The sequence below is a fragment of the Delphinus delphis genome, chromosome 3 (assembly GCF_949987515.2).
Source record: "Delphinus delphis chromosome 3, mDelDel1.2, whole genome shotgun sequence".
NCBI lineage: Eukaryota > Metazoa > Chordata > Mammalia > Artiodactyla > Delphinidae > Delphinus > Delphinus delphis.
The window spans coordinates 162,832,917-162,857,211 of NC_082685.1; the positions used below are offsets into that span (position 1 = coordinate 162,832,917).

Below are 24,295 nucleotides of genomic sequence, written 5' to 3' on the forward strand. Positions count from 1 at the left end.
TGCGCACGGCGAAGCGCGGCGCTCTCGCGGTGGCACTGGGCATGCTCGGCACCCAGGGCAGGTTCGGGCGGCGGGGCGGACGCTGCTTCACTAGCCGGGTGCCCGAGCCGGCCGCCGAGGTATAGGTGGAGGCTGAGGCTGCCGCGCGCCGCGGGAGGAGCTTCGCCCGCGGCGGCGGCGGCGGCGGCACAGGTGGCGCGGGCCGCGCGCGGGGCGCAGCACGGGAGCGCTCGGCGCCGGGCGCCGCGGCGGCCCCAGGCTCGCGCCCGCGGCGGCAGCCGGCCGAGCGGAGCTGCGGGCGAGGCGGTGGCGGCTCTCCCAGCCCGGCCGGCCGGCGGCGGCGGCAGCGGCGGCGGCGGCGGCGGCGGCGGCGCCCGGAGCCCGGAGGAGCCCGGAGGAGCCGGGAGGAGCCCGGAGGAGCCGGCGGGAGTCCGCAGGAGCCCCGAGCCCGCGGAGCCCGCGGAGCCGGGCAGGGGGCGCTGCGCTCGCTGCGCTCGGAGGGGCCGCCGGGCCGGGCGCCGCGCACTGGCGTCGGGAGCCGCCTCTCCCCCGCGGCGCTCGCCCCTGCTCCCGGCCGGCATCCCTTGTTCCGCGGCCGCGCTCAGACAACAAAAGCGGAAGATGCTGCAGTTGGGCAAGGTCAGGACCTTGCCCTGAAGCCGGGCGGCGGAGCGCACGCCTTTCCCCGGACTGAGAAGCTGTCGCTGGTGGCGGGTGCATGTTCGCGAGGAGGCAGTCGGGCGCCGCGCCGTTCGGTGAGTTGCCTTCCGCCGGGCTGCTGGGGCCAGGCGCATCCTTCTCGGCGTCGTCGTCGTCGTTCTCCTCCTCCTCGCCGCCAGTGGGGGTTGGTCCTCAGCTGCTACCGGCCGGCGGTGACGGCGGCGGCTGCTGCGCGGTCCTGTCAGCCGGGGGAGGACCGCGATCGCGCCGGGTCCCCTCTCGGAAGACGGCTCTGCCTGGAACGTGGCGCGGGGTTAGTGCCTTTCTCGGAGCGGTGACCAAGTGGCTCCTCTGCGTGTTCCCGCTCCCCGCCACCCATCTCACCCGGAGGAGGCGTATATAGGGCAACACCAACAATACTGCTCCCTGCCACTCTCTCGAATATACCCGTTGCATCCATGACGTCCCTAATATACGGGAGAAGACGGGTGGGGGTGGGGAGGACTTCCCTCCAGTCTTTCGCCCTTATGTTCAATGTCATTACGATGTTTGGCTAGAACAAAATGGAAATACTTGGTCGTATGTGTCCATGGCTGTTTCTTCAGTCTCCCGCTGCTTGCCAGACCCAGAACCCCTTTGGTCTATATTTAGCTGTTTCAGAGGAAGCATTTGCAGCTCGATTCACAGGTTTCGGGGGCTTCTGCGTCCTGACAATAGAGAGCGAGGCTCCGGCAAGCGCCGTCTGAAACCCAGGTTCGGAACGCTGTGCATGTGGGTGGGAGGTGGCTAGGCGATATTTGGGTGATCGGTAATTAATGGCCGAAAGCAAAGCTGCTTTTCTTTTTCGCCGACCTTCCTCTCGTTCTGGCGTGTACTGTGTTTCTGTCGATTGCTGCTCAGCTGGTTCCAACCACTGCGTCCCGAATTAAGTCGCTAGAGAGGTGGTGCAGCCTCCCTGGTCTGTGTGGTAGGAAAACAGTCTGAGAGGTTTTGGGATGTGTGTGTGTCTGTGTGTGTGATTCCCACCACGAACAGTTACTTATAAAAATGCCTAAAGTTGTGTTTTCCTGCGAATGTTGGGGTAGTGAAGGGTGTGGAAAAAAAGATGGGCAGGTTGTGGTTCCAAGATGTTTATTTTCCCCTTGCGTGCTTCTCTTGAACTGATCTGATTTGCTTTGGCTCTGAAAGGTGTTTTTAAGCATGCATGCCTAATGCTACCAAGCAAATACGTTAGTTTCGAAAAGGGATATGTTACAACCATAGTGTCAGGTCTGATATGTATATATTTTCACTTTTAGGAACTAGGTGACCGATATTTAAGATGCTTGGAATTTTCTGCAACGACTTCTATGAAAATAGGGAGGTGCTGAAACTACTTAAGAGTTATCTCATTGTGCATCTTTCCATCTGCAGCTTTAAATTACCATGGCTACTGATGGTAGTTTAGTTCGCCTCTTTGCTGTTAGTAGTTCACCTGCAGGATTAAAAGGCTTTAGAGCTGTACCACTTAAAAAAATCTCATGGAAGAGTGTTTGATATGACTCATACCGAATTACAGGGCTGAACCTGTGCCTCATTTGGGGCGCTTGCTCTATGAGAAGTATGACAGATAGGGGTGGGCATCCTCAACTGTGGACTCAATGCTTTAAAGCTCTGTGAAATCTCTTTGCCACATGCAGAATCCATTTTTAATGTTTTGGGGAAAACGTTCGATGGCATCCTCACTGATTGGTGGGTTACACGATCTCAGGGCTTGAATGAAGATGATTGCATCTGGAGTTAGATGTTGAAATTTGGGAAGCCTGTAATTATACAGCTAACAAGGCTCAGCGTCGCAGAAGGACTAGCAAGGTCTATATGGCTCGAGTTAATCGAAGACTGTGATTAGTTTTACCAATGTTGCTTTAGTTTCACCTTATTCATATTCAGAGAACTTTCCAAGAGCACTCTGAACACACTCTTGTGCTTGTTGCATTGTTTTAACATCAGATTTCTTGCAGAAAGAAGCAATAGGTGACATACACATTCATTTCTCTTTTCAATTTTCCTTTTGAATCTAGTGTTTCAGTTTTAAACATGATTCTTAGAGGACCAGTAGAGATTACTCTGTGCCTATGTGTGCACACGGAGAGCAGCTGACGGGCGTGGGAAAAACTACATGGATCGGATGTGTGAGTTTTATGTTATATTGCGGGTTGAAAATGATAGTAGTTGATTGAACGGCAGTTGTAGTGAGTACAGGAGGTCGTTGCCCTAGTAAAATTGTCATAGTCTTGTGGAAAGGAGTTATTTAATTTGGTGTATGTTTGTGTCGTTGTAGAACCTAATCATTAGAGATGTCACTAACGTTTTCGTTGTTCACAATAATACTCATGCACTGTCAAATTACAGTAATTCCAGCAAATTCACATCTTTCACAATTAGAATACAAGCCACTTCTTTCTTCCACTGAAATAGTTCATCAGAGAGAAAAATGGAATTCAGATGATATTAGTTGAAAATGTGATCTATAATTTTGTTAAATAACTTCTAAGGATAATATCACATTCATAGTGACCTTTAAAATTAAAATGAAGTTATAATATTATCAAATATAACATTACTTTTGACATGTAAGTGAATACGCAGTACTTTTCCTGACAGTGTTTTGGAACTTGACAGTTTCTATTGTGCTTTTTCAAAGTTCTGTTTTATATGGTATGCATTTATGTAGAATTGTTGAAGAGTTCTCCAGAGTAATTTCATCAGGTTGTCTTTATGTAAGAAAATACTAAAGTTAACATTTAAAATAATTTATTGTAATTTGTCCATAAAGTGAGGGATAGTTTGTATGGACCAGTATTTCTGGTTGTAACAAGTCAGTTGAACTAAAATAGGAACTGTTGCCATTTTGAACTGCCAAAAGTGTTCTTTTTTTTCTTTCTTTCTTTCTTTTTCTGATGATTATCCCCAGAAGATATGAATGCCCATTAATGGTTATTTCTCTGTGTGAACTTTAATTTATTTAGTGGGGAATTGGTTATGCTAGGATTACTATTCCTAAAAGTTTTTATTTTTTATAAAGATTTTTATCTTTAAAAGATGCCACATAGTTGAGAGTACCTAAACTTGAACACACATACTTCAGAGGGTGAACAGTAATCAAGAGAATACCAACAGGTGTTTTTAAATCCAGTACTTCCATTGATGGCGTAGTTCAGTGGGTCTTTGCTGGGCTGAAATACACCTTCAAGCCAAATTCTTCAGTTGGCTTCCATGATGGTTTTCATGACTCATATTCCAAAGGTGTTCTCAGGACTATGGTACTTTGATGGCTTTGTGATAAGTGTCACATGGATAGGGATGAAAAGTTAATTTGAGCGAGAATAGTTCATGATACTTGTTGCTGGCTTTATTTTATCTGATAATATGCCAAAGCAACAGGTTTTTATATTAATGTAAAATATTAAACATGTCATAGATAAATAATTTCTATCACATTCTGTGCCAGTCTAGTCTACTGATTAATAAACTGCCTGGTTGGCTTTAATGAATCCAGTTATATTCACAAACACTACCTCCAGCCCAGGAATCTCACAGAAATATTTTACCATACTGTGCTTTTAGTCCATGAAAAATGTTAAGACTCATTACAGAAATGTGTAGTTATGACACCTCCACTTGTTTATCTTTTGATCACGTAGCAGCTGAGTGTAATTTGAAGTTCTGTATCATGGTTAATTGCTTTGTAGGAAATGTCTTAGCTATATTAAGCTATGGAAGTTACACTCTGTATCAATTAGTTTTTGACATACTGCAAATAATGACTAAGTGAAACAATGCTTCCTAGAAGCTTTCCATCTTAGGCAAATATTCACCTGTGTCCCTTGGTGAGATTCTTGAAAAGTTATCTGTGAAATGAATTACGTGTATTGAAACTTATTATTCCATTAATTGTTATTTCAGGTCAGAAATATATTTCTAGCGAAAAAGTTGGGCTTTGCCCTATAACATATATATGTCATATTTTTACTATTTAACATATTTATGTATAATATTAGAATATAGATATCATAGTGTAATGCTATTTTGGATTCTGCTTCGAGTAAGTGGAGAGGTGAGAGAGCACCGGCTTTGGATGGATCCCAGCTCTGTCTATACTAAGCTGTGTGTCCTTGGCCATTTATGTGATCCTCAGTTTTTAGCTCGGTTTTTTCAGATGTAAAATGGGTACGATAAATAAATGTATACATTCAATAAATAAATAAACAAACAAAATGAACGAGTCATGGCGATGAAATGTACAGCATGGGGAATATAGTCAATAATAATGTATAATAGATTTGTATGTCTTATTTTAAAAAATGAGTACAATAACACAGGATTTCAAAGTGTTTTAGGGTAAAGTAAGTGCATAAGTAGCTTGTAATTATAAATATTTGTACAAGAGGTGGATATCTATATATTAGGATGAGTACTTATGCTTCACGTATGTATTATTAAATATGTTGTAAAAGCCATGACCCTCTCTAACAAAGGCTTTTAAATAGATATATTCTCTCCCTACTACTATTGATATTATTAGTGTGTTATGTAGATTTACATATAAAATATGTTTTCTGCTCTTCAACATGCCAGTCCTTTACATATGAAAATATATAATAGTTAAGCTAAAAGAGAAGCAAATTATATCTCCTGGCACCATTATTTAAAAAGACTCTAATCTAACAGTCAGAAATTGCAAAATTTTGATATTTTCTATTAACATTATACTATTCACCTGATTACAGTCAAATTTTCTACAAAGATGAACAGTGTACAAAGAATATTATAGACGGTTTAATAAACATCCCTCTTCACGAGGTCAAATGTCAAACATCCGCTCTGTTTAGAACCACAGAGCATGAATCCCGTCATAAAATCATTGTGACAAAGAAAAAAAGAAACTTAAACAGCTAAATTTATTGCAGAAGGAGAAGGCACACCCCACCCATAATTACAATCAAGTTTTTTTGGAAAAAAAAAAGTGTGAGTCCATTGGTACCTTTTTGAAAATAAATGGTCATTTCCACTTGTCCTTTCACTCTTAGTTGCTTCAGTGAAATGCTGAACCCCTCTGGGTTTGATTGTGCCCAGCTCCTGTGAGGTAGAACTGAGATCTTCAGCATAATTTTTATGATAATAATGCTTGTATGCATCTTAGACTTTGTTACAGAATGTGACCCGTATAACAGGAGGCTAATTTATCTTCAGTCAGAAAAACATTTTGACAATAAATGTGGGTATTTATATTCAAATTTATGTATTGCTGTGGGAACTGCCAGTTATAAGTTACCAGAGTGAAATCCATGTTACCATAAAAGACCGTTCTGCTTTTTAGATCAAAGTATCTGGGTGAGCCAATTATGTTTGGTTAAATAACTATGTGTCAGAGTTTCTGTAAGTTTTGAATGATAGGGAGTGTGTTACTAGATGGGATGTTTAGTTTATAACATTAGATGATAGGGAACAGTTAATTCTATCATTGAAATTAGTTATTACATTTATCCTGAATAGCTGAGGACTGGAGATTTTTCATGAATAACATTTTTTGCTTAATAGATGTCATTATTACAACTTTCATTAGACATTTGGTTTAATATATATGTATTAAGAAAAATGCATTTTGTACACATGTTTTGAATAATGTATGATTTGGTTTAGAAGCATCTTCATAATCTTATAATGCTTATTGTAATCTTTTCCTCCTTAAATATGCAACAACATAAACCACAGAAAGGTATGCATTTACCTCAAATTATAAAATGTGCAGAAATGTGGACTGGTGGTATCTCTAAGGAACCCAGTAAATATCAACCCTCCCTGATTCTGAAAAAAGTTGGGATGTGGGAAGAAAAAAAGGAGAAAGGGGTGGCCACCATGGGGGAAATACCATTTTGATTAGTATAGCCTGATGTGATGCCAAATGACATCCAGGACCCTGGCCTTCCTCCCTCCCCCCTTCCCACGGGGACAGAGCTGGCTCTGAGCTCTAGAGCCCAAGCATTGCTCTCTGCAGGCAGGGAGATCTCCAGAGGAAGAAGGAAGAAGCTAGCCAAGCTGCTTCCTTTATTCTTGAGAGGCAGAGAAAACCAAGGGCTGGGGAGAGGCCAGAAGTGTTATATTAATTAAGTTCCTTTCGCCTGGAAGGAAATATCACCAGTAGGGAAAAAGTGTTCCTTTTATTGATATGGTTTATAAAGAATTCTGGTTGTAGAATTCTGGATATAGTAGCTTTAATGGTATTTTGCTTGATGGTTGAACTCTTTAAATATTTTATGGTATTTTGACACCATAACAGGAATTACCAGGGGAGTGTGCAATGCCCTGGCTGATTTATAGAGTATGGTCCATGAAATTCAGCTGATTTATGTATTGCCAACTTAAAAATAACTCATTTCTTCCCTTACTCCCCATGCTAGACTTTGACTGCCAGTAATTGGATGGCCTTGTAAGTGGTACAAATTGGACATAAAAAGGACAGTGTCAAAATCTGACTTCCCAAACTGTATATAAATGGTGACCCATGCTAGCTATTATTCACAGCACTTTCTACCTCAGTGTAGATAATTAGAGTTTGGCTGTTGTTTCATGTTTTAACTTTGAATAGGAGCAATAATGGACACCATTAAGAAAGAAGGAAAAAAACAGGATTTCCATAGACATGATGTCTGATTTGACTTCAAGCATGACTACTCAACCTAAAAAAACCCAAAAAACGAAAAGCTCATTTCTTAAAATAAATTTTCTTCTTCTCTCTCAAATATTTTATTTGGACTTTCAAACATTAGAGTAACATAGCGGTCATTACCTTCAGTAACACAGAATAATTTAATTTCCAGGAAGAGCAACTTCTTTGGCAGCAAAGCAAGTCTTCCGAATATAAAAGAGCCCCAATTCAGCCTCTTGTTTCTAACACATTCCTCGTTGGTGCTGAGCATGGTATTTTTAGGCTCACTGGATGAGGAGGGAAGGAGTTCTCCAGAAAGACAGACAGGTGACGTGGGCATCGTGTAGATAGTCTGAGAGACAGGAGGAATCATGTCACATTTACCCAGGGCATGGAAGGTAGTGCAGAAAGACTGGGGCTTGTAGTGTGTGGATCAAACTGTTTGGCCTGAGTTGGGTTGGAAAAGAATATAATGTTGAATGCATAGTAGGTGTATAGACATGCAATGGCACCTCTATCCAACAGAATATTATGTAGCTATGAGTTATCTTTTCAAAGAATAGTTGAGTATATGGGCAGTATTCATGGTACTGAAGGTGAAGAAGAAAATCCAGACAAAAACCTGTATTGAATAGGATACCCATCCTACACACCCACTCACGTAGACACACAAACACAAGAACATAGTATTTATGGCAGTTTCAAGTGTTTTGTTCTTTGTATATTATCTCTCCACCAAGTATATCATAACTTGATATATAATACATCACCACACAGGAAAAAAATCATGCCTTTAAATTTTTGAAAAGAATATTATATATTTGCTTTGGGATGAATTTCATTAATCAGCTGAATGTCTGACTGAAAATAAACAGAGCTCATTGTTCGTGGAGTGCATATTACACATATTCTAATCAGTGCCACACCTAGGTTTTTTCTGCTTTTAAATTTGAGAGATGTATTGTGTAGTTTTAGCAAGTTGTTGTCTTCTTGAGAACTCCGCAGCATGTTAGTGAAATATTTTTCTCTTTTTCAACTAATGCTTTATTATTGTTTTCCGTTTTTAAAAGTAATGCACGCTTATTAACAATTTGGAAAATAGAGAATTGATTCAAAGAAGCTAAAGTTCATGTATGAGTATATTTTTAGTAGAAATGCTATTCCATATCCCATACACATATTTAAATTTGGAAGACTTCTCATATTCTGTTTTGTTACCCTTTTAACATGTAAAATGGCATTTGTCATATAATTAATATTCATCCATACCTTTATATAACATCAGTTACTTAAATAACTTGCTGTTTTTGGAGATTGATGGCATTTTCATTTTGGGGTCGTGTACATGATGTTATAATTAAAGCTAAATAGTTTTCTTCTGGTTATTTTCTCTAGGTTACTTCCCTAGAACTGGATGTTTTCAGGACTATTGATATATGTTGTCACATTGTCCTCCAGAAAGATTCCATAAATTATATTTCTTCAGGCAAGGCAAGAGTGTGCCAATTTCCCCATAATTTTGATAACACTGGGTATTATAATTAAAAAATAAAACCAAAACAACAATTTTCAATTAAATAGGGGAAATACCGTGTTTTCCTGTGGTTTAGTTTCCTTCTCATTGAATATGGCTGAGGTTAAATATTTTTTTTTTTTTTTTAAATTTATTTATTTACTTTTTGCTGCGGCGGGTCTTTATTACTGTGTGCGGGGTTTCTCTAGTTGCAGCGAGCGGGGCTACTCTTCGCTGCAGTGCGCAGGCTTCTCACTGTGGTGGCTTCTCTTATTGCCGCACGTAGGCTTCAGTAGTTGCAGCACGTGGGCTCAGTAGCTGTGGCTCGCGGGCTCTAGGCACACAGGCTCAGTAGTTGTGGCACATGGGCTTAGTTGCTCTGCGGCATGTGGGATCTTCCTGGACAGGGCTCGAACCCATGTCTCCTGCATTGGCAGGCAGATTCTTAACCACTGCACCACCAGGGAAGTCCTGAGGTTAAATATTGTATAAGTTTATGACGCACTCCTAATTCTTTGGAGAATTATCTTTCTGTATCTTCTGCATACTGCTTAATTGGTCTAAATATTTGCCTTGTCCTTGATTTGTGTTCTTGTTGATAGTAATTACATTACCCTTTGCCATGTTTTATCCGTTTATCCCTCATTTTATGAATTCTTATTTTATTTCATTTATTTTTGATGTTGGGGTAGGAGTTTATTAATTAATTAATTTATTTTTGCTGTGGTGGGTCTTCGTTTCTGTGCGAGGGCTTTCTCTAGTTGTGGCAAGCGGGGACCACTCTTCATCGCGTTGCGCGGGCCTATCACTATCGCGGCCTCTCTAGTTGCGGAGCACACGCTCCAGACGCGCAGGCTCAGTAGTTGTGGCTCACGGGCCCAGTTGCTCCGCGGTATGTGGGATCTTCCCAGACCAGGGCTCGAACCCCTGTCCCCTGCATTAGCAGGCAGATTCTCAACCACTGCACCACCAGGGAAGCCCTGAATTCTTATTTTTAAAGCATAATTCTAAAGCTTGTAGTTCAGTATATCCCCATTTCTTAGAAGGAATTCTTCTTTAAGGAAACTTTCTACTGCTCTCTGCTTCTGTGTGCCCCAGTAGTAAAGATGCCAGTGGAACACATGGAGGGAATAGCTTAATAGTTGTATCTCGACATGACGGAGTTCATAGCTCAACTTTTCCATTTTTTAGTGAGTAGATAAGTTACCACTAAGCGTCATAGTTGATGGAGGGGAAATAAAAATTCCTGTGTCTTCAGGTTTTTGTGTGGGCAAACTAAGAGAGTATGGACTTAAAATACATAGCGAGAAACTAGTACATTAGTGAACCTCACTTACTTTAGTAATTTAGTAATCATATATACAGGTACATATATATCTACATATATCATATATACAATGTACAAGTCATAGAGGACCATGCTTCTCCCGACCCCCACCCCATATTGCTAATCAGTCCCTTTTTATCACTGATTCTAAAATCGTAGGACATAGTTGGCCCACAGTAAACACTCTGCTAATCATGGTGAGATATATGTACACTTTAAAAACATTTACTTATTTATTTATTTATTTATTTATTTATTTATTTATTTTACAGCAAGTTCCTATTAGTTATCTGTTTAATACATGTCAATCCCAGTCTCCCAATTCATCACTGCCCCCCCCGCACCACTCTCCCTCCCCCTTGGTGTCCATACGTTAGTTCTCTACATCTGTGTCTCTGTTTCTGTCTTGCAAACCAGTTCATCTGTACCATTTTTCTAGTTCCACATATATGCGTTAATATACAATATTTGTTTTTCTCTTTCTGACTTACTTCACTCTGTATGATAGTCTCTAGATCCATCCATGTCTCTACAAATGACCCAATTTTGTTCCTTTTTATGGCTGAGTAATATTCCATTGTATATATGTACCACATCTTCTTTATCCATTCATCTGTCGATGGGCATTTAGGTTGTTTCCATGACCTGGCTATTGTAAATAGTGCTGCAGTGAACATTGGGGTGCATGTGTCTTTTTGAATTATGGTTTTCTCTGGATATATGCCCAGTAGTGGGATCGCTGGGTCATATGGTAGTTCTATTTTTAGTTTTTTAAGGAACCTCCATACTGTTCTCCATAGTGGCTGTATCAATTTACATTCCCACCAACAGTGCAAGAGGGTTCCCTTTCTCTACACCCTCTCCAGCATTTGTTGTTTGTAGATTTTCTGATGATGCCCATTCTAACTGGTGTGAGGTGATACCTCATTGTAGTTTTGATTTGCATTTCTCTAATAATTAGTGATGTTGAGCAGCTTTTCATGTGCTTCTTGGCCATCTGTATGTCTTCTTTTGAGAAATGTCTATTTAGGTCTTCTGACCATTTTTGGATTGGGTTGTTTGTTATTTTTATATTGAGCTGCATGAGCTGTTTATATATTTTGGAGATTAATCCTTTGCCCGTTGGTTCATTGGCAAATAGTTTCTCCCATTCTGAGGGTTTTCTTTTAATCTAGTTTATAGTTTTCCTTTGCTGTGCAAAAGCTCTTACATTTCATTAGGTCCCATTTGTTTATTTTTGTTTTTATTTCCATTACTCTAGGAGGTGGGTCAAAAAAGATCTTGCTGTGATTTATGTCAAAGAGTGTTCTTCCTATGTTTTCCTCTAAGAGTTTTATACTGTCTAGTCTTACATTTAGGTCTTTAATCCATTTTGAGTTCACTTTTGTGTACGGTGTTATGAAGTATTCTAATTTCATTCTTTTACATATAGCTGCCCAGTTTTCCCAGCACCAATTATTGAACAAACTGTCTTTTCTCCATTGTATGTCCTTGCCTCCTTTGTCATAGATTAGTTGACCGTAGGTGCATGGGTTTATCTCTGGGCTTTGTGTCCTGTTCCGTTGATCTATATTTCCATTTTTGTGCCAGTACCATATTGTCTTGATTACTGTAGCTTTGTAGTATGGTTTGAAGTCAGGGAGTCTGATTCCTCCAGCTCTGTTTTTTTCCCTCAAGTTTGCTTTGGCTTATTTGGGGTCTTTTGTGTCTCCATACAAATTTTAAGATTTTTTTGTTCTAGTTCTGTAAAAAATGCCATTAGTAATTTGATAGGGATTGCACTGAATCTTTAGATTGCTTTTGGTAGTATAGTCATTTTCACAATACTGATTCTTCCAATCCAGGAACATGGTATATCTCTCCATCTGTTTGTGTCATCTTTGATTTCTTTCATCAGTGTCTTACAATTTTCTGCATACAGGTCTTTTACCTCCTTAGTTAGGTTTATTCCTAGGTATTTTATTCTTTTTGTTGCAATGGTGAATGGGATTGTTTCCTTTATTTCTCTTTCTGATCCTTCATTGATAGTGTATAGGAATGCAAGAGATTTCTGTGTATTAATTTTGTATCCTGCAACTTTACCAAACTCATTGATTAGCTCTAATAGTTTTCTGGTGGTATCTTTAGGATTCTCTATATATAGTATCATGTCACCTGCAAACAGTGAGAGTTTTACTTCTTCTTTTCCAATTTGTATTCCTTTTATTTCTTTTTCTTCTCTGATTGCTGTGGCTAGGACTTCTACAACTATTATGAATAATAGTGGCGAGAGTGGACATCCTTGTCTTGCTCCTGGTCTTATGGGAAATGCTTTCATTTTTTCACCATTGAGAATGATGTTTCCTGTGGGTTTGTCATATATGGCCTTTATTATGTTGAGGTAGGATCCCTCTATGCCCACTTTCTGGAGAGTTTTTTTCGTAAATGCATGTTGAATTTTGTCAAAAGCTTTTTCTGCATCTATTGAGATGATCATATGGTTTTTATCCTTCAGTTTGTTAGTATGGCATATCACATTGATTGATTTGCATATATTGAAGAATCCTTGCATCCCTGGGATAAATCCCACTTTATCATAGTGTATGAGCCTTTTAATATGTTGTTGGATTCCGTTTGCTAGTATTTTGTTGAGGATTTTTGCATCTATATTCATCAGTGATATTGGTCTGTAATTTTCTTTTTTTGTAGTATCTTTGTCTGTTTTTAGTATCAGGGTGATGGTGGCATTGTAGAATGAGTTTGGGAGTGTTCCTTCCCCTGCAACTTTTTGGAAGAGTTTGAGAAGAATGGGTGTTGCTCTTCTCTAAATGTTTGATAGAATTCACCTGTGAAGCCATCTGGTCCAGGGCTTTTGTTCGTTGGAAGATTTTTAATCATGGTTTCACTTCCATTACTTGTGTTTGGTCTGTTCATATTTTCTATTTCTTCCTGGTTCAGTCTTGGAAGATTATACCGTTCTAAGAATTTGTCCATTTCTTCCAGCTTTTCCATTTTATTGGCATAGAGTTGCTTGTAGTAGTCTCTTATGATGCTTTGTATTTTTGTGGTGTCTGTTGTTACTTCCCCTTCTTCATTTTTAATTTTATTGATTTGAGTCCTCTCCCTGTTTTTCTTGATGAGTCTGGATAAAAGTTTATCAATTTGTTTATCTTCTTAAAGAATCAGCTCTTAGTTTTATTGATCTGTGGTGTTGTTTTCTTTGTTTCTATTTCATTTATTTCTGCTCTGATCTTTATGATTTCTTTCCTTCTGCTAACTTTGGTTTTTTGGTGTTGTTGTTCTTCTTTCTCTAATTGCTTTACGTGTAAGGTTAGGTTGCTTATTTGAGGTGTTTCTTTTTTCTTGAGGTAGGATTGTATTGCTGTAAACTTCCCTCTTAGAACTGCTTTTGCTGTATCCCATAGGTTTTGGGTCATCGCATTTTCATTGTTATATGTTTCTACATATTTTTTGATTTCCTCTTTGATTTCTTCAGTCATTTCTTGGTTATTTAGTAGTGTATTGTTTATCCTCCACGTGTTTGTGTTTTTTATAGTTTTTTTCCTGTAGTTGATATCTAGTCTCATAGTGTTGCATATCGAAAAGATACTTGATATGATTTCAATTTCCTTAAATTTACCAAGGCTTGATTTGTGACCCAAAATATGATCTAGCCTATAGAATGTTCCATGAGCACTTGAGAAGAAAGTGTATTTTGTTGTTTTTGGATGGAATGTCCTATAAATATCAATTAAGTCCATCTTGTTTAATGTATCATTTAAAGTTTCCTTATTTATTTTCAATTTGGTTGATCTGTCCATTGGTGAAAGTGTGCTGTTACAGTCCCCTACTAGTGTTGCATTATTGTCGATTTCCCCTTTTATGACTGTTAGTATTTGCCTTATGTATTGAGGTGCTCCTATGTTGGGTGCATAAATATTTACAATTGTTATATCTTCTTCTTGGATTGATCCCTTGATCATTATGTAGTGTCCTTCTTTGTCTCTAGTAATAGTCTTTTTTTTAATGTCTACTTTGTCTAGTATGAGAATTGCTTCTCCAGCTTTCTTTTGATTTTCATTTGCTTGGAATATCTTTTTCCGTCCCCTCACTTTCAGTCTGTATGTGTCCCTAGGTCTGAAGTGTGTCTCTTATAGACAGCATGTATATGGGTCTTGTTTTTGTAGCCATTCAGCCAGTCTTTGTCTTCTGGTGGGATCATTTAATCCATTTACATTTAAGGTAATTATCAATATGTATGTTCCTGTTACCATTTTCTTAATTGTTGTGGGGTTTTTTTTGTATGTTCTTTTCTTCTCTTGTGTTTCCCACTTAGAGAAGTTCCTTTAGCATTTGTTGTAGAGCTGGTTTGGTGGTGCTGAATTCTCTTAGCTTTTGCTTGTCTGTAAAGCTTTTGATTTCTCTGTGGAATCTGAATGAGATCCTTGCTGGGTAGAGTGCTCTTTGTTGTAGGTTCTTCCCTTTCATCACTTTAAGTATATTGTGCCACTCCCTTCTGGCTTGTAGAGTTTCTGCTGAGAAATCAGCTGTTAACCTTATGGAAGTTCCCTTGTATGTTTTGTTGTTTTTCCCTTGTTGCTTTTAATAATTTTTTTTGTCTTTAATTTTTGGCAGTTTGATTACTGTGTGTCTCAGCATGTTTCTCTTTGGGTTTATCTTGCCTGGGACTGTCTGTGCTTCCTGGACTTGGGTGGCTATTTTCTTTCCCATGTTAGGGAAGTTTTTGACTATACTCTCTTCAAATATTTTCTTGGGTCCTTTCTCTCTCTCTTCTCCTTCTGGGACCCCTATAATGTGAATGTTGGTGCATTTACTGTTGTCTCAGAGGTCTCTTAGGCTGTCTTCATTTCTTTTCATTCTTTTTTCTTTATTTTGTTCTGCAGCAGTGATTTCCACCATTCTGTGTTCCAGGTCACTTATTCATTCTTGTGCCTCAGTTATTCTGCTATTGATTCCTTCTAGTATATTTTCCATTTCAGTTATTGTATTGTTTCTCTGTTTGTTTGTTCTTTAATTCTTCTTGGTCTTTGTTTAGTGTTTGCTTCATCTCGATCTTTGCCTCCGTTCTTTTTTGAGGTCCTGCATCATTTTCACTATCATTATTCTGAATTCTTTTTCTGGAAGATTGCCTATCTCCACTTCATTTAGTCGTTTTTCTGGGTTTTTTTCTTTTCCTTCATCTGGTACATAGCCCTCTGCCTTTTCATTTTGTTTATCTTTCTGTGAATGTGTTTTTTGTTCCACAGGTTTCAGGACTGTAGTTCTTCTTGCTTCTGCTGTCTGCCCTCTGGTGGGTGAGGCTATCTAAGAGGCTTGTGTAAGCTTCCTGATGGGAGGGACTGGTGGTGGGTAGAGCTGGGTGTTGCTCTGATGGGCGGAGCTCAGTAAAACTTTAATCTGCTTGTCTGCTAAAGGGTGGGGCTCAGTTCCCTCCCCGTTGGTTGTTTGGCCTGAGGCGACCCAACACTGAAGCCTACAGGCTCTTTGGTGGGGCTACTGGTGGTCTCTCCGAGGGCTAACGCCAAGGAGTACTTCACAGAACTTCTGCTGCCAGTGTCCTTGTCCCTGCAGTGAGCCACAGCCGACCCCGCCTCTGCAGGAGACCCTCCAACACTAGCAGGTAGGTCTGGTTCAGTCTCGTCTGGGGTCACCGCTCCTTCCCCTGGGTCCTGATGCACACAATACTTAGTGTGTGCCCTCCAGGCGAGGAGGGTCTGTTTCCCCCAGTCCAGTGGAAGTCCTGCAGTCAAATCCCACTAGCCTTCAAAGTCTGATTCTTTGGGAGTTCCTTCTCCCATTGCTGGACCCCCAGGTTGGGAAGCCTGACATGGGGCTCAGAACCTTCACTCCAGTGGGTGGACTTCTGTGGTATAATTGTTCTCCAGTTTGTGGGTCACACACCTAGTTATGGGATTTGATTTTATTGTGATTGTGCCCCTCCTACCATCTCATTGTGGCTTCTCCTTTGTCTTTGGATGTGGGGTATCTTTTTTGGCGAGTTCCAGTGTCTTCCTGTCGATGATTGTTCAGCAGTTAGTTGTAACTCCGGTGCTCTCACGATACGTACAGTTATGTTTTCATTGTCCAAAATGATTCATGAACTAAGATTTGTTTGCTTTTGGTTCGTTTTGAGTGCTCAGCACTGTGGCTCTCTGGAGGGAACACTGGCTTAGAATTCCGAGTTCTGGCATCCAGGTCATGCTTGATACTAGCTTTCTATCGTGACCTTGAGTCTGTACTTATTTTGTCTTCTGCTCATTGGGATCAAAATTCACAGGGCTTTTGTGAATGTGATATGATAATTCATATGAAAATGCTTTGGGAGGCCGAATCATAACAAGCATTTAAGTATAAAATATATTCCCTGGAACTTTCGATGTGCTTCAAAAATAGAGTAATCTTTTTTTTTTGCATGAATTGGAATCAAAAGATTTTCTTGTCTGTAAAACTAAGTCTCTGACCTCCATTACTAATAGCGTCATAAACTGCCCAATTCTCTGATGGTTGTAAAGATACTGCTACATTTCACGCCATTGGGTATCGCCTAAAGGAAGAATTCTCCTTTATCCATCAGCGGAAGTAATTCCTGTTCTTTCTTTATACCACTTCAAAAGTTATATGTTATACCAAAGTGGCTCAATAAAATTCCTTCTATATTTTTCTTTTTTGCACAGATATTTGCCACTTAAAAAGGAAGTAGAATGAAGCCCTATTGTTCCTCAGAGATTGAAGTCTGTAGAAATGTCCCCAGAATATTATTTTCTCTCCTGGTGGGCTGCGGAGTCTGGCGCCTGGAAGGCTTTATCAGAACAGTTTTAGAAGTGTGAACGATAGCTGGCTTCCATTTTTTGAGCAGATTTCCTTAAATACTTGGAAGAAAATTTCAGAGAATTCTTATCACTGTAACTGTAGCCTGCCAATAGGAAGAAATCATGTGTAAGTTACAGAAAAAAAAACACCCTTTAATTTGTTCCCTATTCTTATATAACTTTTGAAGGAAGGGGAGTTAATATGCGTCACTGAGAACATTTCTTAGTGAGTAGCAAAGTTTTAGGTACTCAGGAGGAGATGCAAATTATGGTTTTGCTCACTGCTTGGAGCAGGCTCAGGTATGATCCTTTTCTCTTAGAAATATGAAGTCTTCTTCCTGCAGCTGAGGGCAGGTTGGGTGATAAATTGGATAGTGATTTCATATTTCCTGGTTCAGCAGTTGAGATGATTCATGGGGTGCTTTCAGCTTGTACATATGAACCCTAGAGAGAAGCAGAGTGTGAGAAGGTGGGGCAAGAGGATGGCTGGGGGAAATTGACGCTTGGCGACATTCCGTCTTCCTCCACAGATACAGACTGTGGACGCACAAGACAGTATGTTCTGGAGAGCTCTGATAGATGGCGTGGGAACTTGCTAACACCTGGGAAGAAGTGTGGAAATTTTAAGTGGGAAGAAGCAGGCAGCTTAAACTACTTTTGGCAACATAACATTTTTTAATGGGCTGGTCAACTGTTCACTGATTAATCCATTCAGTCAACAATGGGCTGAATATGAGTTTTGAAGGAGCAGTAAGTTGTAAATAGTGGCAAACAACATGCTACTTCAGAGCCAGATAATGTGCCTCGCTCTGAGTAGTTTAGCCATTTTCTCTAGTTGGAGAGTAGCTACTTCTATCCTTTGCAGTCTTGGATTTGAAACTCGGGTGGCCATGCTGCCTTGTTTCCCATCACACCTCTGAAATCCTTCCCTTCCTCCCTGCCAGTTCTATTTAAAATGCATTCATTACTGCTAGGACTCAAGATTTTTCATTGCTAAACATAAATACTTTACGTTTATATAGTGTAATAATATGAGTTTATGTGGCTTCCTGGCAGCCTGACAAATAATGCATTTTATAATAGCAGGTATACCTACAGAATAGCAGGTGATACAGACCTACAAGGGGGAGAGCTGGGGGCAGCCTGATAAAGTGCTGTCTTGAGTTGAACAGGGTGTGAGAGGAAATATAAGTGGAGTTATTCCTTTAAGTTTCATAGCATGTTAGTCATTACAGGTGCTTTCCCATATTTTATCTTTTGAAAGGGAGGATAAGGATTTTGAAAGCAATGTAACAGATCTTCGAACCAATAGGAAATTTTGTCAGTTTTGCTTATTCTCGGAAGCTTCTTAGGTGATTTTTTTTTTTATCTGAGTTTAAATACATATGCTGATCCTTGCAGTTATTCATGATTTTAGTTATTTGAGATGTGGCGGGTTGCGGGTTTGGTGGCTGGATGAGTTTTTTAGCTCTGACACAGAGAAGATGCTCTTAAACTCAGAACTAGTTTCACAGTTTCGCTCAACGTCTCAATGTTATGCTTACCCAGCTGTGTTTGGTGTCTCTTGTCTTTTCTTCTTCTTACTTTTTAGAACAAGTTGTTTTGTGGACTGTCAGGGAGAATTCTGTTTCTTATTTATTGTACCTTATTTTCAATACGTATGCCCATAATTTACTTTAAAAAGCTGCTCGCATACTATAGGAGTCATTTCAGTGTTTCTGCTACATAGTTTTTGTATAAGTAGATCATTGTTACCTACATGTTTACTGCTAATGTATCTCTGAAGATAAATATCTTTGGGCATTTGGCAAAGGGTAAGGCTGCTTCTACATTCATTTCAAGGCATTGAGAAGGACAGTGCGGGCAGGTGGGTCATCCCAGTATATCCATATGGTACTCAACACTTTGCAGTGATACTGTTGGCACATGGAAAAGTTGCCACCATCCTATCAAGAAGCTAAGCTGTGCATGCATATTAAGCTAAAAGTGTAGATGCGAAGTGCGATTTCAGGTGTTGGGATGTGCAGATGTGTGACGTTATGGAGAATGTCATGATGTCAGAGGAATTTGTGGAGCTGTTTGCAGATCACCAGGAGAAGATGGTAGAACGTTCTGACAAGAGATCTATAGACTCCTCTGTAGCACTGAGTGGATAATTGAATACCTTGCTAAGTGGTGGGACTTTTACCTCATTCAAAAATGAGAACACACCATGTCCCCTCAGTCAGAGAATGATATCATTTCATGACTCACTACTAGCCCTCATACACAACCCATGAAATCCCCAGGATGCGCCTAGGGTTAGGGTTGCTAGATTTAGCAAATGAAAATATAGGACACTTAGTTAATTTGAATTGCAGATAATAGTAGGGTTGTTTTTTTTTTTTCCAGTATAAGTATGTCTCAAATACTGCATTGGATACACTTATACTAAAAAATATTTGTTGTTTTTCTGCAGTTGAAATTCAACTGGACCTACCCACGTAGAATCTTTTGGGCACAATAAGGACCTGCAGTTCTCTGGCTTTAATAATGATAATAATAATAAGTTGTTGAGCCTTTATTGTGTGTCATAGACTGCCACACCTTACTTGTGGTAGAAGGCCTTCTTGGTTTACTAATCATTCAACATCATTATCTTAAATGCCACTTTCTTGTGCTAATAAGCCTTTTAGTCTTAACCTCAGGCCAAATTGAACTGCTACAGAAATTTTGTTTTTCATGTATGGAGTATTTCATTGCCCTTTATATCAATCATCTAGGAAAGAATCTGTTATAATTCTCTGGGCACCTCATACAAATGACCATAAATATTAAAATATTTTATGATTGAAAGAGGAGGTTGTGTATCCTCCTCTAGGATAAGCTAGATTATGCTGCTATAACAAACAGCCCCGAGATTTCAGCAGCTTAAAAGGGTAAAAGTTGGTCCATCTGCAGCATGGGTTGGTGAAAAGTGGGAATGGAAACTTGGATAATGCTTTTTACCCTGGGACTCAGGCCAATGGCTCCCACATCTTTGCCTATTCTTCCATGATCATGGAAGTAGCGAAAGGGAAATGGAAAATTGTGTCTTATATCATTCAGTCTTATTCCATCAGGCAAACCAAATTATGTGGCCATGTGCAAATTTAAAGGGAGGGTGAAGCCCAGTCCCACCATATGCCCAGAGGATGAGGAAAATCAGCATACTGGTGAGCAGCCCTGAACACATCATAGAAAAAAAAAAATATTGGTGGAATCCTTGAATGAGAGCTGGACAGCTTACATATACTCTAACTTTAGGAGTTAGTCTTTGTGAGCCTACAGTTTTTATTAGTGAAACAAATCTTGCTTCAGAATTCTTATACATAAAATAAAAACCGAGGATTTCAGAAAAGTAGGAGAAGATGAATGTCAAAGTCTCATTAATGGCACAGACTAGGGCGTGAATCATGATCGGGAATAAATATTATGATAATGTGCTCAAATCAAACTGTATACTCCAAAGCCCTCTTGCTGTTTTTTGATATTTCCATGAAAATTAACTCTTTGATGTTGGGAAAAGGCAGATCAAACTTTTCCTATGTATACACACACATGCATATGAATGCATCTGTATCGTTTTTTAAATAAACTTGAAGACCTGATTTTTACATTTCATATTGGTAGAAACCGGGCATCATATCCAGAGACGCTTGCCAATGCTAAAAGTCCCTTTCTCATCTCAGTTTGTTTTCTGTCCTATCATTTCCCCGCCTTCCCGTCCCTGTGGCTGACATGTCTGTCCCGAGGACCTCAGGAGGCCGTGGTGTGGCGGTCAGGGTCCGCTGCTCCACTTGGCATCTGCCTTGCCCCGCCCTCCTCCGTGCGGGCCACCGTCTCCATGGAAACCGCAGGCTGCTCTGCAGGCAGCTCTGCGTGCGGGGCGGCTGGAGCTGGCAGAGGCAATCAAAGAGCGAGCAGGCCTTGAAGAGCCCTGGAAAAAGCTTCCAGTGTACTTGCGGAGACAGGACTGAAAAATGTTATTAATCTGAGACATTCAGGCCAGCGGCGAAGCTCCCAGGAGGCCCCATCTGCCCTCGCATCTTGCAGATGTGATGCTGCCACGTCCACGTGCTTCCTGCTCCCCTACCCTTGTGTTCTCTTTCAGGGTCTGAGGAAATCTGGGGAAGGCAGTGTCCAGGCTGAGCCCCTGCTCACATGCAGGAAACAGGCATGGCTCTTATGCAATAATAATCCAAAAAAAGATGTAGACACCGAATTTCATGGTCCATGGATCTTCAGCTACAGACTTCAGCTCAGGGTTCTAGAAATAACTTCCAGTCCCTTTTGCAGCTCGAGGAGCTGTAGAGTTTTCTAATGTACTCAGTTTGAGTGCTGAGTTATAGAACTCTGCCGGACATTTGCTTCTCCTCTTTTCTCTAAGCATTGATCCACCTTAAGGATGGTAGTAAAGAACAGTACAGATGCCGTTAGTTTCTTGAGTTCCTCTGAACCCTGCCTCACTTGGCCCTGACCTATTCTCTGGGGAGCTGATCCTGGCGACAAGTGAGCAAACTTTTACAAGACATAACACATCTTGGTGAGGAGAGACAGCAAAGAAGACAGAGAAGAAATTCTTCGAGGAAGAGACTGAGGAAAATGTGCGATATCTGTAATAGGTTTTTAAAAAAATACAGCTCTGGTTTTGTTTTTTTTTGCGGTACGCGGACCTCTCACTGTTGCGGCCTCTCCCGTTGCGGAGCACAGGCTCCGGACACGCAGGCTCAGCGGCCACGGCTCACGGGCGCAGCCGCTCCGCGGCATGTGGGATCCTCCCGGACTGGGGCATGAACCCGCGTCCTCTGCATCGGCAGGCGGACTCCCAACCACTGCGCCACCAGGGAAGCCCTGTAATAGTTTAAAAAAAAAAATACAGCTCTGTTATAACATGTTTGTTAACACTGATGTAGTTTTTCACATATAAAATGAAAAACAATTCAGGAAAAAATCACATTTTTGAGTAGGTCTCTGATTGCTTCCCAAATTTCTGTTCCTTTGTGTGTGCCTCTGTGTGTATATATAACATTGTTAAGCTGTTCTAGAAAGCACTTTCAAAAGCAGAAAGCTTGAATAGGAGATAATTGTCTTCTGCATTTCTTTTCTTATATGCAAGATTGGCTTATTTGATTCTGTCCTACAGAAAGTTTCAAAATTTTGCATGCTGCTCTTTGGTGCTTACATATTTTTACTTATTAGGTGGATTTATATATAGTCTTATAGACTTTGATGTTTATGACTTGAAATTGCATTTTTCTTCCCTTTGTACTATAGCACTTCTTCCCAAGTAAAATAAGGCATTAGTCCTCCACATTTGATTCTCTTATGTCTCTGTCCTAAAGATCAGCGACAATTGCAAACAGAATATGATGATAATGATGTTGATGATGATGGTGATGATATTAAAAGTGAGGACAATTTTTTCCAAAGCTTTTATTTTCCAGCTGTGGATCAAGCAGTAATATGAAGTAAAAGCTTCTCAATAATAGATACCTTAAACACTGGGGATTATCTCCAAACATACTCAAGTGTTGATAATACAGTTTAAGAATTATTTCCTTATCTTTTGAGAAATACTTCTTTTACAAATTAAATATGATTTATTTCTTATAAGTTGGATTTATAATGATAATTCAAAGTTATTTTTAAAAGCTAACTTTGAGACATCATGATGAATTTTAGAAAATGTAACGGAATGCCAGTTAAAACTGCAAATAGCAACATTCAAAGAATGTACTTAGTGTAGTGCATAGAGACCAACTTTTCACATTCATTGCATATATCAGAAAAGAAGAATAACTGCTAATTAATGAACTAAGTGTTCATCTCAAGAAATTAGAAAAAAAAAGGCAATGGAGGAAAATGAAAGAAAGCAAATAAAAGTCAGCTCTTATACAAAGATCCATGCTACAGTCATTCCTAAGAATCCAAGTATGATTTAGTAATAGAAATTTGTTTCATTAATCACAGACCGCTTGAGTATTTACAGCAGAGAGAATTTAATGTAGGGGATTGGTTACCTTAGTTGAGAGAAAAACTGAGAAGTCAAATAAGAAGGCAGAGAAAACTCAAGAGACTAGCCTCAGGAAGCATGACTTCCATTAGCCTAGAGCAATATTTCCCAGTCAGGGACTATGTGGCTTCCTCTCTGCACCAGGAGCAACTCATAACCTTTGGAGATGTTTTGAGTGTCATGACTGGGTCAGGGTGCTACCAGTATCTAGTATGTAGAGGCCAGGGATGCTGCTAAACATTCTGTAATGCATAAGACAGTCCCCACAACAAAGAGTTATTTGGCCACAAAATGTCAGCAGGGTGAAGATTGAGAAACTATGGCCTTGAAAGATAGGAGGAGGCAAGGCCACCAGAACCCAAGGCCTGGACTTCCCAGAGGGAGGGAGCCATCTAGCAGGACTTAGAGACAAGGAGGGGATGCAGCAGCTGTCAGAGAGGCTGTGGGAGGCCAGAGGAAGGGAGAGTGATATTCTGCCTCCCCGCTCCTCCCACCCAGCCTCCCCCCTAGGGCCTCCTGTTGGCTGAACTCAGCTGAAAGTCTGCTGTTACTGAAGCACAGAAAACTGCTTGCAGGGCAACCCCATGAGGCAGGGCAGAGCCAGGAAGGTGGAGGGGTGGATCTGAGGACACAAGGAGGGGACTAGCCAACAATCACTACATTAACAGGTGAAGGAAAGCAACCATTTCAATCAATGTTTTATAAAAATAATAAATTTTAATACTAGGTCATAATTAACAATTTTTAGTAAACTGGGAATTAAGAAGAATATTCTTAAACTAAAAAATACTGAAATCATAAATTTATAGTACCATTTTAATCACAAGAACAAAAGAATGCCTGCTGTCACCACTTCTTTGACCTCAGCCATCACAATAAGACAAGAAAAGACATAAGAAGCAAAGTTAACTTTGAGACATTATAATAAACTCTAGAAGATGTTTATAACTCAGGGCCAATTAAAGTGGCAAAAGTGCAAAGCAAAACAATACTGGCTATGAATACTTATTTCAATTCATAACATTATTAAATGTTCATGAATATGTGGTATGTTTTGAAGATAACTTTTTATGTAGTTTAGGCTGTTAGACTATATCTCTCAGCTTCATTTTCCATGCAAAGTTATCTTTCCGTTTTGTTTAAATATTTATATGCATTTTCATATGTATGTGTGTATACACACACACACAGTTTGTTGAAGGAATATGATTATACTGATTTAGCTCTATGAGTAACTGTTAAACTTGTAGACTTTTGGAAATGG

At 40.1% G+C, this 24,295-nt stretch overlaps 1 protein-coding gene across 2 annotated transcripts in view; it reads left to right on the forward strand.

The window, feature by feature from the left end:
* Nucleotides 1-355: 355 nt before the first annotated feature.
* The window catches only part of CTNND2 (catenin delta 2), a 937,337-nt gene continuing 913,397 nt past the window's right edge, over nucleotides 356-24,295 (forward strand). For both annotated transcript variants that reach the window (XM_060009660.2, XM_060009661.2), the window contains exon 1: nucleotides 356-755. In XM_060009660.2, the coding sequence (XP_059865643.1) occupies nucleotides 719-755 (37 nt within the window). In that variant the 5' untranslated portion in view covers nucleotides 356-718. The remainder of the gene's footprint in view (nucleotides 756-24,295) is intronic.